The 18,569-nt window shown below is 41.3% G+C and overlaps 1 protein-coding gene across 18 annotated transcripts in view; it reads left to right on the forward strand.

The window, feature by feature from the left end:
- The window catches only part of ARMC9 (armadillo repeat containing 9), a 66,581-nt gene extending 48,168 nt beyond the window's left edge, over positions 1 to 18,413 (forward strand). For 7 of the 18 annotated variants that reach the window (XM_086843120.1, XM_086843119.1, XM_086843121.1 and 4 more), the window contains 5 exons: positions 597 to 712; positions 5,724 to 5,842; positions 9,182 to 9,311; positions 13,880 to 14,052; positions 17,354 to 18,413. In XM_086843120.1, the coding sequence (XP_086699246.1) occupies positions 597 to 712; positions 5,724 to 5,842; positions 9,182 to 9,311; positions 13,880 to 14,052; positions 17,354 to 17,376 (561 nt within the window). In that variant the 3' untranslated portion in view covers positions 17,377 to 18,413. Of the gene's footprint in view, positions 1 to 596; positions 713 to 5,723; positions 5,843 to 9,181; positions 9,312 to 13,879; positions 14,053 to 14,384; positions 14,497 to 16,576; positions 16,820 to 16,995; positions 17,039 to 17,353 lie in introns of those variants that run through there. The other 11 variants (XR_002866699.2, XR_015274203.1, XR_015274199.1 and 8 more) reach the window with 5 other exon arrangements.
- The last annotated feature ends 156 nt before the right edge of the window (positions 18,414 to 18,569 follow it).

Genomic DNA, 18,569 nt, shown 5'->3' on the forward strand with positions numbered 1-18,569 from the left:
TGGCTGGCACTGCCACATGTCCTGGCAGGACAGGGGGTGCAGGGCCACCAACCAAGAGGGAAGAATGAGAAGAAGAAGCAGCAGCTCTGTCTGGGTGATGGTGAAATTCCCTTCCCTCTGCAGCAACAGCTCTCAGCAAAGTGTCCTCCTCCAAAGCTCAGGAAGCCCACCAAACTGTCCTTGCCCTCCCCTTTTCCTGCCCCCTTCCCCTCCTGGGCCCAGCCGAACTCTTTGTGTTTCTCAGGCACCCACCAAGTACCAGCAGTCAGGTTTCCCCACAACTAAGGGGTAAAAATTCCACAGGTGAGCCAGAACTAAAAGGACACCTAACCCCAACCATGGTCTTTATGAACCTTTCCAACTCAACCCATTCTATTATAAATATCTGCCTTCTGGATTCAAGAGTCCAGAATCCTGACAATGGAAAAGTGAGAGAAGATGTAGTGAAAGAGCCTTCAATGATTCCAGGCCATCTTACCCAGTGACACCAGAATGCAATTTAGTTTCTGCTACAATATTTCTGTACAATTTTCTCTATGGCTTCAATAACTGTTTTTCCACTGCCTTATTTTTTTTCTTCATTTCCTATGTATCAGATAATGACTCACACTCCAAAAACTAAGAAGAAGCAATTTCCTGGTGTCCATCAGAGTACAGGTGTGCCTCTCCAGAGACCTGTGACACCAGGTTATCACAGAGCTGCATGTCTAATGTAAGTCCAAGCAAATGAGACCAAGCTGGATTTTTTAAGCTTTTTTAAAAAGCATAACAACAACAAGGGAAAAAAAAAACATAACAATGCCTATCAACTAAACCTCCTCTATCTAAAAGTGCATTGCCATTGACATTCATTATGGATAATTTCAAAAAAAGGAGTGGAACATTGCAGGCAGGGAAAAGTCCATTGGCTGAGGTCACATTCTCAAAATAGTTGAATAAATATTTGCTGATCAAGTTGATTTAAATTTGCATTATATTATTATATTATATATGTTCTTGCATCTTCCTGTAATATATTCCATTGGAAAGTTACACTAAACATCTACAATGCCTGGGGTCTTCCACTTCACAAGCAACAAAGTATATTGGTCTGGGGAGGTTTGTTAGAGGACAGATGAAAAAGAAAATGGGTAAGACAAAAATCTTGTTATGTTTGGTTTCCCTGCTTTGAAGGAAATACTTTTTCATCAGAAGTGTGTATGACACTTTGCTCTTGATGTGACTAGAGTCAGAGTAGAAGGCTTATTGTAACTGGAATAAAGGAGTCTTACCATGTAGACATCCTTGAATATTCTTTGCCTTCTGTTAGAAGAAGTATTTCTTAATTTGAGCTGACATTTGTCCTGTTCACCATCCTGAGGAAGTAAAATACCAATGAGATTCCAAATTTAAACGATATTTTAACTTTCAGTTGCATAGTTTTGGATTTGATCAAGTCCAGGTGGCTATGATACAGGCATGTTTGTTTTGAGGATTTAATGTTTTCAATTCTGTGGATACTTAATCTGAGAGACTGCAAGACTAACAGAGTATGATAATAGTGCTTAAGACTCACAGGATTGGTATAGGTAAAAATGTTAAAATGAATGGCTAACTTGAAATGTAATGAAATTACAGGTGGTTCTTCCAACACATCAGTCCTGAAGATGGTCACATGTCATCCCTCTGCCACTCTTTGCTTTCCTGTTCATATTTTCTCTTTCTTAAAATACTTTCCCTCCTCATTTTAGTGTGGAAAATGGGTACAGAAATCAATGAGGACTGATTGGGCTGTAGTTGCACAGGTGTAGGTGACTGAGTGAAGTCTGTTGTTTTGGACAAGGAGTGGTCACAGATTTATCTTGCCTCCCACTGTCTCATGCTGGAATTAGCATGCCTACAAGCAGGTGACCGAGACCCCACCTGTGTCATCCAAATATACCTTTTTGGAAGGTGTACCATCCCTATTGGATTATATGTATTATGTTACCAGGGTCTTGGAGCAGACAAGTGTAGCATACCAGATCTGGTCATGAAGCATTTATTTCTTAAAAGAGCAGGATGAAGAAAACACACATTTCCAAAGCAGAAGAATTTTTGACTGTCCCACGGCAGAATTTGTCTTGCAGTCTTACTTTTTCTTCTGAGTACTGCCCTAAATAAAATGGCAATTGTTTGAACATGGCACCTACTTTGTCTAATAGCCTAATTAAAAATCCTAGCTGGATTAGGAGTTCTGACTTTGTGTCTTTTCTTACAATGGCCGACTTTTTGCAGCATCACAACATCCACAGTTTTTGCAAGACCTCTCCCCATATAAATTCAGTGTGCATGTGTGTCAGAAGAATGCAGCAATTAATTAATATATTAGCTCATATTAGTAAAATATTGATTCTCTAATAATTTTCATGCAGTCTGCCGAAAGAACTGCAGGCCTTAAAAATCTAGACTGGTTAATCTATGCCTAAAGATACATTGCTGCTTTACTGTGGGGTCAGTGTTAGAGTTCAAAGTCCCATTTCCCCTATGCCGTATTTTATCCTTGGTGGGCTTGGAGACCTGGACTCATTCTGTAGAATTGGCTGTTAGGGCAGTATTACAGTCCAGTTTTTAAGGTTATTAGAAATTCCTCTGCCCAAATTAAGGTGCCAAAGTCAATAGTGTGCATTTTATTTGATAATAAATATGAGACAGAGAGGGAGAAAAAGGAAGAGAAAGAAATAGAAAAGAGGTGGGGGTACAGAAAGAGAGTGACAAATTAAAGAAAGTATCACCACTCTGTGGATCCCAAGGATGTTCTGTTGATCCTCTCCAGCTCTGGTCTTCTTGGTGGTGAGGGCACCCCAGAAAGCACAGAATCCAATGGACTAATACATGCTCAGGCCAGGTGGGAATGCCCAGGTACCTCCCCCTGGGGGGTACAGTTTGACACAGTCTCTTGCAGCAGACTTTGGGTTTATTGCATCACTTTGCATCACGTGCAGTCCTGTGGTGCAAGGCCTTAGGAATGAGTCTGAGGAGTGCTTTGGGCATCTTTGATGGATTATGACATCCCCTCAGCTGCCTCCCACATCAGTGTCCTGTGGATGTGGCCTGTGAGGTTGGGTCAGTTTGTGTAAGGGAGGATGGGTGTTCAGTGCCCCTGACCAGAGGTTACAGCCAAAACTGCCTCCCCCTCCTCATTTTGGGGGGGGAGTCTATGTAAACCTGGCCTCTGTGGGCTATGGGCTCCCTCACCCCAAACCCAGCCAGGGAGGATTCTCTCTGCATTTGGCTTTCTTGTGCATGCATTCCTTTCTCTCAGCCTTGTTTGCTTCTCCCTAGACCTGTGATTGAACATAATGTCCCCTTTATCTTATCTAGGCATCCTAACTCACAGTTCAAAGTTCCAGCCAGGCATCTTCAAGGAGGGGTGGGCTTTTGTGGTTGTAGCTTCTTTATACAATTTTTGCTATAATGGGCAAAACTCCTTCCTAGCAATGTTTAAGGCATGAACCATTTCAGTCCCTGACAGACAACCTTACAGCCTATTTAGAAAGTATATTTTCAGGAATAAATCATCATTGTCACTGGAGTGTCTAAGCATTACATTCTTGCTTTACAAGTGGAGAGAAAAACCAAGCTTGTGGAAATGAAATTACTTTCCTCTGGGAAGTCAAAAAAATGGTGTCAAACCCGTGGGAGTGGCTTTTATTTCCCAGTGTGGTGTACTGCACTGCAATTTTTGCATCAGAAATAATCTCTGGAAGTGATTGCTGCCCCTCTTTAGCACCATCTACCCAGGCAGGGTGTTTGCTTAAGTGTCCCGGGATCCCGGAGTGACGCGAGTCTTGTGTTTTGGCACAACTTGAATCTTCTCAGTTGTGCAGCTTGTGCCTCTGCACGAGGGCTTCAGGTCACTGCTGGATACAAATTAAAAACACATTTCCATCATGCTGGTTCTGGTAGCTCTTGGTCTAAGAGAGGTGTTAGTTTAATGGTGTGAAGCAGCCTTTACAGATTGCCTCGCTATGCAATCACAGAGGAGAAATGTAAACAGCAGAAATCTAACACTGTGAAAATACATGAAAATTAATTTCCCTCCTGCTCTGCCTAAATGGTAGGAATAATACGAGTGTTTGGTGCTCCCATGTTCTAAGCAGGAAACAAGTAGTACCACCCTGAATGAGAAGTTTGTCCTTTGTACCTAACTAATTTGTGTGCAGGAAACTGCAGTGACTAGATGAAGACGTTCTCAAACTACATTTTGCAGCAGAAAAGGACAAACTTTGATGGCTTTTATGCTGTTCTAATTTTAGTACAAATTCATTTACAAGGAAAATACTCGCTTGGAAATTATTGCTGGAGGAAGACAATAAAAGCTTAGCTGCCTTAATTTGGAAGCAATATCTGAACTGGATGTATTTCATGCTTCAAATAATTTAAGTGGCTTTTATCATATGAAATCTCATGAAAAATGTTAGACACTTTTGCCTTGGATACAATCCAGGACAGTTCATCTGTATTATCTCAAATCTCGTATTCTTATTCAGCACAGTGGTTAAACTACATTAAAAATTTTTGTAAATGCTTCCATTCAAAATTGAAGTGAATGTAACTTGTTTGAAGTTCTCCATGTGAGACTCAATGTAATATATTCCATTTAAAAACATCATGAAAGGAAGCAGTTGATGAGATACTATAACGTATCTCTTTGAGTTGTTGGTTCATACCTCCAAAAGGAGGGGAGGGGTGAAGATCTTTAGTACTGAATAGAAGTATTCACACAGAAAATTAATGCAGAATAGCCACTGCACATGTAGCAGCCATTTCATGCTAATTTTTGTATGACTTCCCAGTGCAGACAAGGCTCTAGTTACTTCAGATGAATTGTCATGGGATCCCTGTATGGACAAGCTCTTGCTGTATGGAGCTGAGGGAGTCAGGAAATACTGGAACACTGCCTTTTTTTCTTTTTGACATTTTTCCCTCCTTCTTTACAGACTTGCTGATTGAGATCACTCAAGGGGGCCTGAACTACTTAATATTCTGCTAGCTATTTCCTTAGAAACTGATTTAGCTGTGAAATCATTAACTGCCTCCTTAGGCTCCATCCTTTTTACTAGAAATGTAGTTTAGTTACCATAACCTGATATTGGGCAGAGAAACTTTCCATGTCTGCCAACCTCTTTTCACATACTTTTCACACCCCTCTCACTTCTGCTGTGTTTTATTGTTTACTAGTAAGGAATTGTGTCCCTGCTCTGTCCTTCAGCTGCCTCAGTTTCCCATTGATTCGCTTTCACTTGTGAAATCAAGAGTTCTATTTGTTCTCTACTTGAAGTCTATGTTGCATATTGCTCTTTAAAGTGAAATCTTGGTAGTATTCAGAAGAAGAAATCTTAAGTCCTTGAAAAAGCCAAGTACTGAAGACCTCTCAGGCCCATTTCTACAGTCTTTTTCTTTAAGTGTCATGGTGGTATTTTGGGTCTTCAGACTGCAGGGAGTTATGGTTTCCTTTCCTTGGCTCTTTCATTGCAATAGGAGAAAATGTTATTTTCAAATACGTCTGCTGTCAGCTGGTTTGGGGGAGCTACAGTCAAGCAGTTAAATTACATCCTTAGTAATGGTTTGCAATAGGAAATATAATAAAATAATTTCAGTCTGTACTTTGTCATTACAGGCAATTAGAAGAAATTAGAATTTACCCATATTAAACTTTTTATACTGTAAGCATTCACCTTGCATTCTCCTTTCTCCTCCAGGCCAGAAAACAGTTCCTGTCACAATAGGCATGAGAAGCTGCAGTCTCCACCGAGTGGTCCTTCTTCCATTTGTGGTGGGAGCCAGTCCAGCATTTCTGACTTCTGCATTTCCCCCTCATGTAAGGATGGTCTGTAGATGCTGTTCTTAATTGCTGATGTCTTCCTTGACAGGGGCAGGTGTAGGGGGCCTGGACTGTGTGCTGTAGATTGGGGAATTTTTTAGTGTAGTGAGGAAATGGCCCTCTGTTTATAGAGCCTGGGTCAGTCTGCAGGACCTTGGGGCACATGGCAGATTCAGCTCAAGCTGAATGAATGGCCACAGAAGGTAACGTGTGGTCAGCAGACAGCAATGGTCTCACTTGCCTCGCTCCATCTTGCTTCCTGTGGGAGTGCCAAAGATCAAACCCAGAGCTTCCGATGTGTGAAGGGTACTCTGCAATGTCCCCTGCCCAGGGAAGGAGCTGCAGCCAGAGACAGTGCACTTCCCAACAGGCAAAGCCCCTTGCTTGATCAAATATACCCTTGTTTGGATCTAAATGAGTCACTGTCTGCTGGCACCTGCAGGCTCTCTTGGCTGTATCTCAGTGTCAGAGCTGAAGGCAGCTGCAGTTATCTGCTGAGATTTGCAACTGCATTTGGACCATCCAGGGCTGTGGAGGATGGGCAGCCCAGTGCTGTGTGGCTGCATTGTGGGTGATGCTGCTAAACATTCTGCCCTTGCAGCTTCAGCTGAAATGAGTGCAAACTCAGCTGGGCCTGAGAGCTCAGAAACGTGTCATGGGTTTTTAAAGGTTACAGCCTTCTGAAATACTCGATTACTGAACTTCTGATATCCACGAAATCATGGAACTTTGGATATGGGAGTTTCAACCTTCCTGCAAGGGTTCATTAACATTTCCAATTACAGATCTAAGGCAAAATGTTCAGCAGTCGTAGATAAAGGATCTTGCATCATATCCGGGACAGAATTATTAATAAGTTCAGGCAAAGTGTGCCTTTTCTTTTCTGGAAAATATGCTTTGAAGCAGTAAAGGAATAGCATACTTTTTATTTTCTCTTCTATTTTTTTTAAATTTCCTAAAGGAAATGAAAAGGATTCTGAGAAAAGTAACTGAGGTCTTGCAGACAGGAATTCACTTGCGTAATGCCTAGAGCTGATAAATGTAACATGCAGAAGGAGAGGAGGATAGGAGCAGGAGAAGCTCCTGGTCAGGATGGGCACTTGGGTTCTTGCTGTTGTGTAGCAATGAGAGCTGCTGTTCTTGGCCTCGCTGTGCACGGTAACACCTTGAGTACAGCTCAGAGGGTTTGGCTGGCAAGGGCAGCAACTCGCACCAGCAAAGGTTGTAAACCAAGCAAAAGCATACTGACTGGGCAGTTTTCCTGCAGAGGGAAAAAAAGAAGAGATTTTTACATATCTGTGCTTTGTAAAGGAAATTAAGCCATGTAGTTCTCAAAGGTATTCCTATTTGGTGTTTTAAAGTGTAACTGGATGCAGTTCCTAAGGTATTATGCAACCATCCAGAGCCCAAGTGAACCAGATTTTGATATCTTTCTAGTGAGATGCATGCACTTACCTCTGTCACTTTTGCTGTGCTGCTGATGCTGTCTTATAGTTTGTTTTGTAGACATTTGTGAAGAGGTTTAAACAGGCAGCCTGAGTCAGTCAGCAACGTAAATGTTAATTTTTGATGAATACTGATTTAAAGCCTTCATGCTGCAGATATTTCTGCCAGCTTACATGTTTCATTTTCAGAACTTTGCTTGTAGCCTTTGTTTAAAACAGTCTGTCATCTGCTTTCAGTCAAAATTATATGCAGGTGGCTACTAATAAGACCACTAGATTATATTCTTTTCCTGTAGAAAAATCTTTGAGGTCAGAATATACAACATATCACTAGTTTATATGCATTATACATGTAAAAAGAGAAATAATTTTTGTGTGTGACAGAGGAAATTCTTCCTATAATTAATCCAGGCTATAAAATAACATTGAGCTGCTTGAAAGATGGCCTAAGGTTTGTTTCAGGTTTTTGCAAGTTGCAGTGACAGATGTGTTTGTCTTTCATATCTTTTGGGATTTAGAAATGAGGTAGAAAAGAGAGCCTGCACTGCTGGACTCCCTGGTTGTTATGTCAGTGACAGGACTTTTATCCTGCAGGGTGATAATTGAGCTGGGTCTTTGAACATCTTCACTTTTCCAAAAGGCAGTGGAGATTGTAATATTTAAATAGGAAAGGCTTTAGTTTAAGACAATGGAAAATAAGGCCTTTCTCTTCTGTTGCCTTCTAAGACACAGCAGGGATCAGAAATTTGTAAAAATAATGGTACTGCCTCTAGAGGCTTTCATCATGCTCAGAAGGCCAGACATCTCTGCTGTGCAATAAATATGCTATTTATTGACTTTTGATCTCAGTTTAATGATCATACTGCAGTAGCAGGAACCTGCTGTTTCAGAATATTTATTTCCTAGCATCACATGAGTACTTTGGCACTCAGTTTCATGCAGCCTAGTTGTGAAATGAATAGTAAGAGACAAAGAGTGAAAAAAACCCAAAAGTAAAAGCTTCATATGAACAATTAACCTTGTCAAGGGGCTATCTCAAGGAGGCTAAGTTTAGCCTCAAGGAACCTTGATCCTCTTTTGTTCTCTAAAAAAGAGCATAGTTCTTAATGTCCTCCTGGAAATATTTAGTTGTTCTTGAATTGGTCTGGGTCCATCCTCTCCTCTTTTATCCTTTGGTTAAGAATCAATAATTCTTGCACTCTTTTAATTTTTTGTCTCCTGTGAGCAGAAAACTTGTGGACCAAAGATAAATCCTGGTCATCTTCCTACTCTTATTATGCTGAATGCCAGACAGAACATGGGCAGCAAAGTGCCTGTCTGAGAGTGACCTGATCTGCATTTTTATCAGCATGAGAGAGCAAACCAGGACAGCAGCCTGTCCTGAGCATGGCAGGAATGGAGCTAGGGATTTTCCCTAAAATTTCTTTGAACTTGAACATCTTGGTAGCCTTGTGATTCTAAGCAAACTGAGTGTTCTTTACTTCCCTATTAGTGTAAGGCAGAAATTGAGTCTGACAGAAGTGTAAAACATTTTTTGTCTTTAGTGGCCTTATTACTGTGGTGGATATGTACAGGCAACTGCAAGGGGTTGTGTTCCTGTGGCTTTAATGAGATATTGGACATGGCTGATGTTAACTGGGGGTCTACGTGCTCCTATCCCATTGCAAGTGCACACTGTAGCCAGTTTTATTTTCCAGCTGCAAAGGGCTTAAATTATTACACTTGCAGCTGTTTTGCTCAGGTGATGAGCCATAATACACTCTGCCACCCAACCTCGATAGTCTGCCAAAACCTCAAGGTTTCCTTCATACAGCAGGAACTGTGACTTGATTGTATTTCTAATAAAACTGTAATGAGACAACTCCTCACTGAACTTTTCTTTTTTAAACAGCAGTTGAAATGAAGTCATCTGAAGTATTTGCATCAGGCCATAGAATGGACCAACACATCCCAGCTGGTGATACCTTGTCTTCTCGATCTGCTGACTTCACTGAGGACAAAGTAAATGGTCAATCACATAGGTATGATCTAGCCAGGGGAAACTTAAAACTGTGAGAGGAGTCTGACAGGATTTACCAGCTAATTCCATGCTGCTGTAAAGACAATCTGTGAAGTCATTTGATGTATGATACAGTCTGGCCTGAGACAGCTGTGGTGGTGCTTGCCAAACAAAATACCCTTTGCTGGGCCAGAGGCAGCTGTTCAATTTCTAAGCATCTGGTTCAGAATGGGAGAAGTTTCAAGCAAGACATTATTAATGAACTTCACATGTATGCTCAACATGGCCTTCTGAAAAGAAAACTTCATGATTGCTTCCTTAGATGACTCAACACTTGCCTCTGAAAATCATTTATTAGTAAATAAATAGGTAGGACTGCAGGAACAGGACAGGAATGCAGAAGGAAGAAAAATAAAGCATTTAAGTGGATTAAGAGTTTTTAAACTAGCTGAGTTGCTAGCACTGCTGACCAGAGTCCCTCTTTATGCACTAGATGGGTATGGCAAAAGAGGCAAAGTTATGAGATCACAGAGCAATGGGTATCAACTCTTCCTCTAAATTATTCTTGTAAAATTAAAGGTTGTTCTCTCCATATCCTGCTTATCATGTTCACCCTGAGCCCTCTGTGAAGCCTTTGTCATGTGTACAACTATGAATTTATATCTTGGATGAGAACTAGGAATTAATTAGCAATTGGACCAAAGTTTTCAGGGCCTGCACGTGTCCTTCAGACATTAACAGCTTTTTCCTACAGCTAATTAGATTGGGCCAAGTTTAAAACAGTGTAGACAAATTTTAAAAGCAAATATGTTCCAGAACTAAAACACAGAATGGGTGGAGATGCATTAAAGGAAAGGTTTTACCAACTCTTTAAGTACTTGATTTTTCAGAAGTGCTTGGTTATTTGTGTCAATTACAGCTCTAGTACTTCTGAAAGATTCTGTGTCTACAACTTTGTTTCCTTCAGGCCTACAGATGCCAGTGTGTGATTTTGGGTTTTTTGTGGGGTTGGTGTGCCTTTGGTTTTGGGTTTTTTCCCAACCAAACAGTTCTGCTGTTTCCATGGTGATATCTGATAAATTATATGAATTATTACTGGTTTAATTTCTGTTGTCCATTATCACAGTAGCTAAGCACATAATAGAAATACAAATAGACAATAAAACATTATGGCAGATTTGTTTGCTTTGTGGTGGAGAGAGGGATATTATTTTTCAGCCTTGGCTTCCAGGAAGCAAATCAAATTGGCAGCATCCTGTCCCCCACCTTAGTGAGACGCTTTGCTTTTCTACACAACGTGTTATAGAAAAGGTGTGTTCCCAGACATTTTTAATATTTGTTCACAAATGTATGTCTAAATCTCAGGATGGATTTTATAGAAGTGAAGGCACAGGTGCAGTGTGCTGCAGAGGAAGATCATATCTTTTCACTGTGTGTTTCCTCAGCATGCATACAGTAATTTGGATTTCCAAATGCAGCCTCGAGTTACAGATAAAGGAATGCAGCCATTCATAGTCAAAGAGAGCACAGGGTTTTCTGTGTCAAGAGTCTTTTGTTAATATGTTGGTGTTGCAATAGCTAGACCTGCCTTTTCATTCTTTCACTTCTGGATGCAGGCTATAATTTGTTTGCAAAACAAACAGGACTAATAAATCTCTGCTTTGCTCATAGTTTTGTCCACTCTAAGAAATGTCTCCTTCCTGGAGGCAAATACCTTTTAGGCAGATACCAAGACCTTCCTAGAAGAGGTATGTATGAGAAGAGGAGGGCTGAGCTGGGTTGTAGAAGTAGTCACTTCTCTTTCCCCTCTTCCTTAGAAGTATAAATGGGGAACTTAACTGCACAGAGATGAGTGAAATGATGCAAAATCAATTGGAGAGGAGAATGAGACCTTAGTAGTGACTGTTCTGCTGCAGTTGTTTTATTTCCAGGGGACCAAATGACTGTTCCAGCTGATGCAGGTCAAACTAGCAGTTGGTCTTGCATTGATATTCCCTGTTGCATTTGATCATGTGAGAATATAGCTCTGTTGTGCTTTTTAGCCAATTAAGGATGAATTTGTAACAGACTTCAGTCTATAATTGTGGCTGACTGAAAAAGGGTTTTTTTTGTATTGTGACTTGGTCCAGTATCATCATGATAAAAAAGATCTTAAACTCTGCAGGACATTCTTATATCTCTATTAGCCTTGCTTTTCTGATAATCTGCTAAAAATGGCCAAAAGTCCCAGTGTATTCTTGGAGAAAATGGTTTAATTAATCTTTCTATGTTCAAGTCCTGTCTTATTTCCTGGTTGATTATTTGAATCCCAGTGTCAGTCTGTTGTGCACTTTATAAAAAAGTAGACAGATATTTCAGTTATAGACAATTATTTCAGTTTTTACAAGTAAACAGTTTTCTTTCTTAGTGCAAATGCAGGTTTTTGTGTGAGTTTGCTGTAGGTTTGGGTATTTTTATTTGGTAGGGTTTTTGTTTTCTTTTTTCTTTGAGCACACCTTTTCATCAGTGACTCCTTTACCAAATGCTGAAGAACGTTGCCCACAGTAGATTTTGCTTGTTCTTTCTTCAGCTGATCAGCTTTTAAAGAATAACAAAAAGGAGCTGTAGGTATTATCCTGAGGATTAGTTGTTTTCTGTTGATCTTAACCTGAAAAGATGAAGTGGTTCTGTGGTACTTGAACACATGGGGAACCAGATCTGCTCTGCATCCTCTGAGAAAAACAAGAGGGTTTTTACAACTTTACAGTTTTTGCTACCAGCCTATTTCATGTAATCCTTTCCTGAAGAGCTGGCACAGATGTGAACCGTTTTGTGTGAGAACTGTGTATCTCTTTCCTTGGTAAAGTGATGTGACTGTGGTTGCATTGCTTTGCTCTGTCACTAGTCTGGCTGCTGAGGTTAATGCCCTGAAACTGGAGATGGTTTAATGTCTATAAAAGCTCTTTTTTAGTGTATGGGAATGCAAATCCAGGGGTTTGTTATCTGTTGTTGAATAAGGAATTAAAAAACCCTCATTTGTGGCTCAAAAACTGCCTTGAGGCTGGTGAATCTTTCTTTTTAATTTACCTAAGAACATCATAGTAAACATAACATTACGAAGAGCACTAGTGAATTGAAAACCCAATTAATTTGAACTAACCCACTTTACCAAAGTGAGTTAAGTGACAAAAAAAGCAATAACAATGACACTGCTATATGGAGATAAAAATTCTTAAATATCTCTGTGGTCCATGCCTTGAGGTTTTATCCAGCCAGTCTTATTTTTTATATTTACTAGTCTTTTTCTGCTGCTATCTGCCACATGCTCCTTTGAAGCTCAGACAAGTGTTAACACTTGTAATACTCATAGGTGGAAGGCTGCAGAGATGGTTCTTAGCAGAGCAGTTAGCACTTCTCTGCTGTTAGCAGTTGGCACTTCTCTGCCCTTAATAGTTAACATATACCTATGTAAAATGCAGACAATAATGCTATTTAAAATACGAAAGGCCACTTGCTCAAATCTCCCTGGAAAGTAAAGCAGAGCTATGGAAGGGCTAATCAGCACTGACTCAGCAGCATTCCCAGGGGAGGAGGGAGATTAAGTATCTTGAAAATCCTCCTAATCACCCTTCTGATGGTCACAAAGGGTTCTTTTCATGGAGGTAATAACGGGGACTTTCTATTTTAATCGCCGATTTTTAGATGGCACCTATTTTTTTCGATGTCCTGCCTTTGGCTGTCTTATTTCCCGTTTTTAATATGATTAAGTTTTCATGTAGCTGTTACTTTACTTCTGCTTTTACTGTTTACCTTTTCTCTTTTAAGAGAAAATCGACTCACTAGTGTAAACACTAATTTAAATTCAGAATTATTTCAGAGACTTGCTAGTTCCTGGTAGCCTCCATTTTTGTAATTGGGGAAAAACTATATTTATGCTGGGGGCAAGAAAGGACACTGTATCCTCACACAGTAATTGACTAAATTTTAAAGAATGGTGTTTTTGCAGCACATGCAGACTGTGAAATAGCAGCACCTGGTTTACGTTCTCAGTGTGAATAAGGAACTCTATGTTTAGGGAATTTTTTTTATAGATACCATCACAGCTCTTTGCTCTTTTGACAAAGCCTTCAGGGAGTTCTACAAATATTATCTCAGACAGGAGCCAGGGAAGCTGCCTATGTCTGCCAAGATTGACCTATACCTGGAAGAAATTGTGGTGTCTGTGCCCTAAAAGGATGTGTTCCTGTGCTGTAGCAAATCTCTGTATTTTTTGCACCCCAGAATGAGTCACTGGATGTGATAAACAAAACAGAAAACAAACTAAAGATTGGTTCCTGGTTTGCAGGGAATTTAACTGAACCTCTTCACTCCTGTTGTGGGAAGAGTGGGGTTTGAGTAGGATGGACAGGTCAATAGGGCCAGGTTAGAGGCTGTGCAGTGAGCATATGCACAGTACCTGAGGTGCCATGTTCCTTTCCATTTGCAGTCTCCCTGAGGTCTGAGCACCTGCTGGGCTGTCACAGCACATACTGCAGGTTTCACTTGGTTGCAGACTTGCTATGCATACATATTTCTCCTTGCATTGCTAACCCTTTCCCTCTCCTCCTCCAGGGAGTTTGCTTTAGCCTTCACCAGCAAACCCAAGATCCCTCGCACTCCTGACGGGCAGAGCACCAGCCCTAGAAAGGGAAAGGTCCCAGCCATTGCCCCCCAGTTCTCCCAGTCTGGACCCCAACAAACAAGCCATCCAAGATCATCAGCATCATCCACAAGGAGTAGACAGAGTAAGTGGAAAATGTCATGGTTCTGTTTGTCATTCCTTGGGGTGGGAAAGGAGGGAGCATTGTAGAAACTCTTCAGGAATGAAGTCGTAGGCTACAAATGTGCCAGGAGTGTATGACATTGTACTTGTCATCTGCAGGATGTACAACCATGTAATTATATCCTGCTGAACACTGCTCCTATTTCCAGACTGTCATGTGAGCAGTTAAAAGACATGCTTTTTCCTGTCTTGGGTGGAGAAAAGTGGCCCAAATTCTTAGGAGTTTTTGGGGAAGCTTATTAGTCTCAGAATAGAACTTCTCTAGATGTCATCAGAGTTTTTCCTTTTCTTTAGACACTTGTTCATCCCACTGTGTAACTTGAAGTTGGATCCCTGGGTGTGTCTACAGTGCAGCTGAATGTAGAGCAGATGTCAGGCAGCTCAGGAGATGGCTCAGGGCAGCTTGGTAAGCAGAGAGCCAGGCACAGTGTGCTGCTTATGGCAGTCTCCTTTCTGCTGGAGACTGGTGCTCAAGAACCACGTGGCCATGCTGTGGCCTGCAAAAGTTTATAAAAAGTGCTTCATGTCAGGGGGGGGTTCAGAAGAGAGGGTGGCTTTGACTTGAGGATGGAGGAAAATGATGGACACTTGCTTTGAGCCAGGCAACGCAAGCTTAATACAAAGGAAAAACTGATCTTGGATGCTCCACATGTGGCATGTCAGCTGTGGAGTTTTTTGGGGTGGAGGGGAAAGAAAGGTGCATTCTTCAGTAATGAATTTTTCCCAGGCATGTGGATAGGAAAAGCTGGATTCAAAACAGCTCTGTGTCCATCATCAGTGAAAATGGCAGGAGCAGATGCATCATAACAAGTTTAATGATTATTTGATCACAGTGTAACATTAGCTCTATTCTTTAGCTGTAACCGTTACCTTGAAACATTTGACAAAAGCATAGTAAGTCAATACCTTCCCAAGAAACTCAAAATGTGTGTGTATCATTAGCTACTCATTACAGATAGGGAAAGTGAAATGAAAAGAATTTAAATAACCCAGTAAATCAGTAACAGAGCTGGAAAGAGCATTCTGAATTCTGTGTTGCTCATTCATTGTTCCACACAGTTGCATGTACAGAGAAGTGGTGTGATTTTGTCCAGGGAGTACAGGTGAGGCATTGGAAGGGAATGTTCTTGGTGGTGAAAGGAGGTTTTGACCTGGAGGCTTCTTGCTTCAACACTCCTGTGCTGAGGTAACACAGCTCTTTCAGCTTTACCTTTGCTGGATGTGGCCCGAGTTTTACCTCTGACATCAGTGCTCTCTTGTTTCCTGCCACAGCAGCACTGTTCTGCCCTGACTGGATGTGGTGTTAACACCCAAGAGTCTGCCCCTGGTTCCTGTTTCGGTTCATTTCCAAAAGCACTGGCCCATTGAAAAGAAGCCCTAGTGAAGAGAGGAAAAGCACAGAGTGTGTGTGTGTTTGTGTGTGTGTGTGCGTTTGTGTGTGTACACAAAAAAACTTCTGCATGTTCTAGTTTCTCCAGGGCAGCTTTACACTCCTGTGGAGAGCATCCTAGGAAAGATGTGCCATACCAGTGTTGCTTTCAAGAGGCTCTGGAGCAAGATCCTTTTCCAGTGGCACAGTGTTAAATGTATTTTATTTTTAAATTGCTTTAAAGTAGATCACTTGTGTTTCTCTGTGGATTGAGTATATGTGATCTGTCAAGTCCAGATACCTGAGCTCTTCTAAATTGTATTGTTTTATTTGTTTTACACTATACCTTTTCTCTTGGCTGGGAATGTATGCTGAATGTATAATAGACATCCCAACTTGCTGTGTGTCCATTTTAACTTTTCTTCCAATTTTTCACCTGAGATTCCAGGTTTTCATTTTCTATCTGTCCACATGTGCCACGAGAAAGTATCAGCAACTGAATGTTAAACTCTCCCTGCTAAAACTAGCAAACAAATTATTTTGCAAACAACTAATCTTCCACTCACTCTCTGTACATGTATCCAGCCTTGTCATCTGCTGTCACAGAGCATCTATTAGTTCTTGTCCATCCTGCAGGGGCTTTTACACAGGTGTTTATAGGTGGGAAGAGTTACATGAAGGTTGTAAGGACCAGGTTTTTAAAGGACTAAAAAGGGTTTTAAGCACCTACACTGGAACTTAGGGTTCTCAAAAGTAATTCTCAGCTGTTACTTAAAGATGCAAGGAAGGGGTCTGAAGCAGGTGAGCCCCTAATGTTTCCCTAGTAAAGCTCTGTCCTTACTGCTCCTTTAACTTTGTAGCTGACTCATCTGCAGGTCAAAAATGGTATCAGATGCACAGATAACAGCAATCAGTAGATTCCAGCAGTTGCTGCCTCCCATTTGCCTGCTGCATAGATATGTAGGGTTTTACATATCAAGAGACTCTGTTCCAGTTTTGGTATTTCTGGAGAAAGGCAAGTTTGTACAGCTGATGGACATGATGAGAAAAAGATGACTTTCTGATTTTACTTGATGCATTCTCTAATTTTAGAGGCACATTTTTAGCTTTATTTTAGTACTTATTGCAGGTGTATTTTCTGGAAACAAGTTGATTTGTGTAAACCTACCTGAACTAGCTGGACCACTCCTCTTGGAGCATGGAGTGTGTGGAATGCCTGAGGAATGCAGAGGAAGCCCAGGTACTTAGTGCAGCTCCAGGCCTGGGGCCAGATTCCTGCCCAACATGCAGCCCCTGCTGTTAGCTGAACTCTACAGCGAAAGCAAGCTCCTCCAAATAAAACCAGCCATGCTGGAATCAATCCTCTGTGATTTCCATTTCCAGGCTGGCACAGGGATGACACTGGCAGCATGGCTAGAAGACAGGGTTCCACGGGGAGCATAGGCACCTCCAGATTTAGACCTTTTCAACTGTATTCCATGTGGACATGGTTGTGTGGTTTAATCCACTCTGATCCTTATTCTCTGTCTGTTCCAGGCAACTCTGCATGGACGTGCTGAAGCTGTTTGCAGTGCACCAAGTTATGTCTAAAGCACATTGGAGCTAGGGCAGTACAAAAATCTCTACCAGAGGAATGGGGAATGATTTTTGTCCAGAGTGCAACTGGGCCCTGGTGATGCCCTTTCAGTTCTTTAAATATCCCCTGAAAAGGGGTTGCCAGAAATACATTCTGCAGTTTTAAATGGCAGCATCATGAGTTAAAGTGCCTTTCTGCATGTTTTTTGTGATGTTTGTGTCCCTGTACAAGTTGAACAAGTGTCACCCTCAGGCAGCTTCTGTCTTGTAATAAATCCTGCTTTCAGCTGACAGACTCTTTCTTTATGTTTTTCTGCAGGCAGCCAGTGCTACAGGAAGTGAGAACAGTTCCTTTCCTCGAGAATCACCTGTCACATTGTCGAAGGACAGAGCCAGCTTCCTGTAATGAGCTTTACTGGTGACCTACAGAGGAGAGTGAGGTTGTTGACACTGCAGGCCTTGCACAGGGATTCAGGATTATCTGATGGGATGTGTCTGTGGTCTCTAGAGCTGGCTAAGACAAGGGCCTTGTTATTAGAATTCGAGGTCTCAGCAGCAGCCCAGGACTGACATGGGAGATGGATATTTTCTGATAGTTTACTCTAAAGTGACATTGAGAAGAAACTCTTTGAGAATAAACTCCTTGCCTTCTGTGTCAGAGGAAATGGCCTTTGGAAACAGAATGTAGGCTCAGCCCAGGAGTCTTACCAAGCAACTGTATTCTTTATGTATTGCTTGCTGAAGCAGCCTGCCAATTGCTTTTTTGTAAAACTTTGCCTGTCTGGCCGGATTGGGAGGTATCTGTGTTCAAAGGATCTGCGTGAAGAGGGGCAGTGTCTGCCACACGTGCAGAGCCTTCCTGCCCAGAGCAGTCCTCTGTGGGGCAAGATCTGCATGGCCTCCAGACCCTGAAGAGGAAAATACCTATTTTATCAACTTCTGGTTGACCTGTAGTAGATGAAAAATGCTGTTACAGTGTCCAATGCAGCATCCATGCTCATCTCTGAGGTCTTTCTCAGCAGCAATTGCTCCTATTCCTTCTTTTTGCTTTTTTTTTTTCATAATTCTACTGTTTAACATTTGTGGAATGAAAAATCTATTTTTTTCCCCTGGAATGAAGAGCTTTGCTTCTTCATTCATAGAAGAAACCATGAGAATGTGAACAGATAGAAGCAACTTTCTCTTTACATGTAACTGCTCCATCTTCTGTAGTCTTTGTTACTTTTTTTATGTTCTTCACTTCAGAGCAATGACTGTGTATGTCTTTATGGAATTTGTGTTGGTCTTTGGTGCATACGAAGTGCTGGCTAGACAAGAGAGATCAGGAATCCTTCCACTAAATAAAAAAGCAGCATTTCATTCTGCCAGTGAATTACAAAGCTAGTGCTGTTTGTTATTCTTTCTCTCAATGGTAACAGTGACCAGGAAACACCAAAGTCTTCAATGGGGGTTGGCTTTTCAGCAACACACCCTCATGTGACAGCTGTTAGGACACTGTCATGGGGTAGCAGACACATAAATGCAGTTTACATTGG

This window comes from Cyanistes caeruleus, chromosome 10, assembly GCF_971803275.1.
Source record: "Cyanistes caeruleus chromosome 10, bCyaCae1.hap1.1, whole genome shotgun sequence".
NCBI classification, from domain to species: Eukaryota; Metazoa; Chordata; class Aves; order Passeriformes; family Paridae; genus Cyanistes; species Cyanistes caeruleus.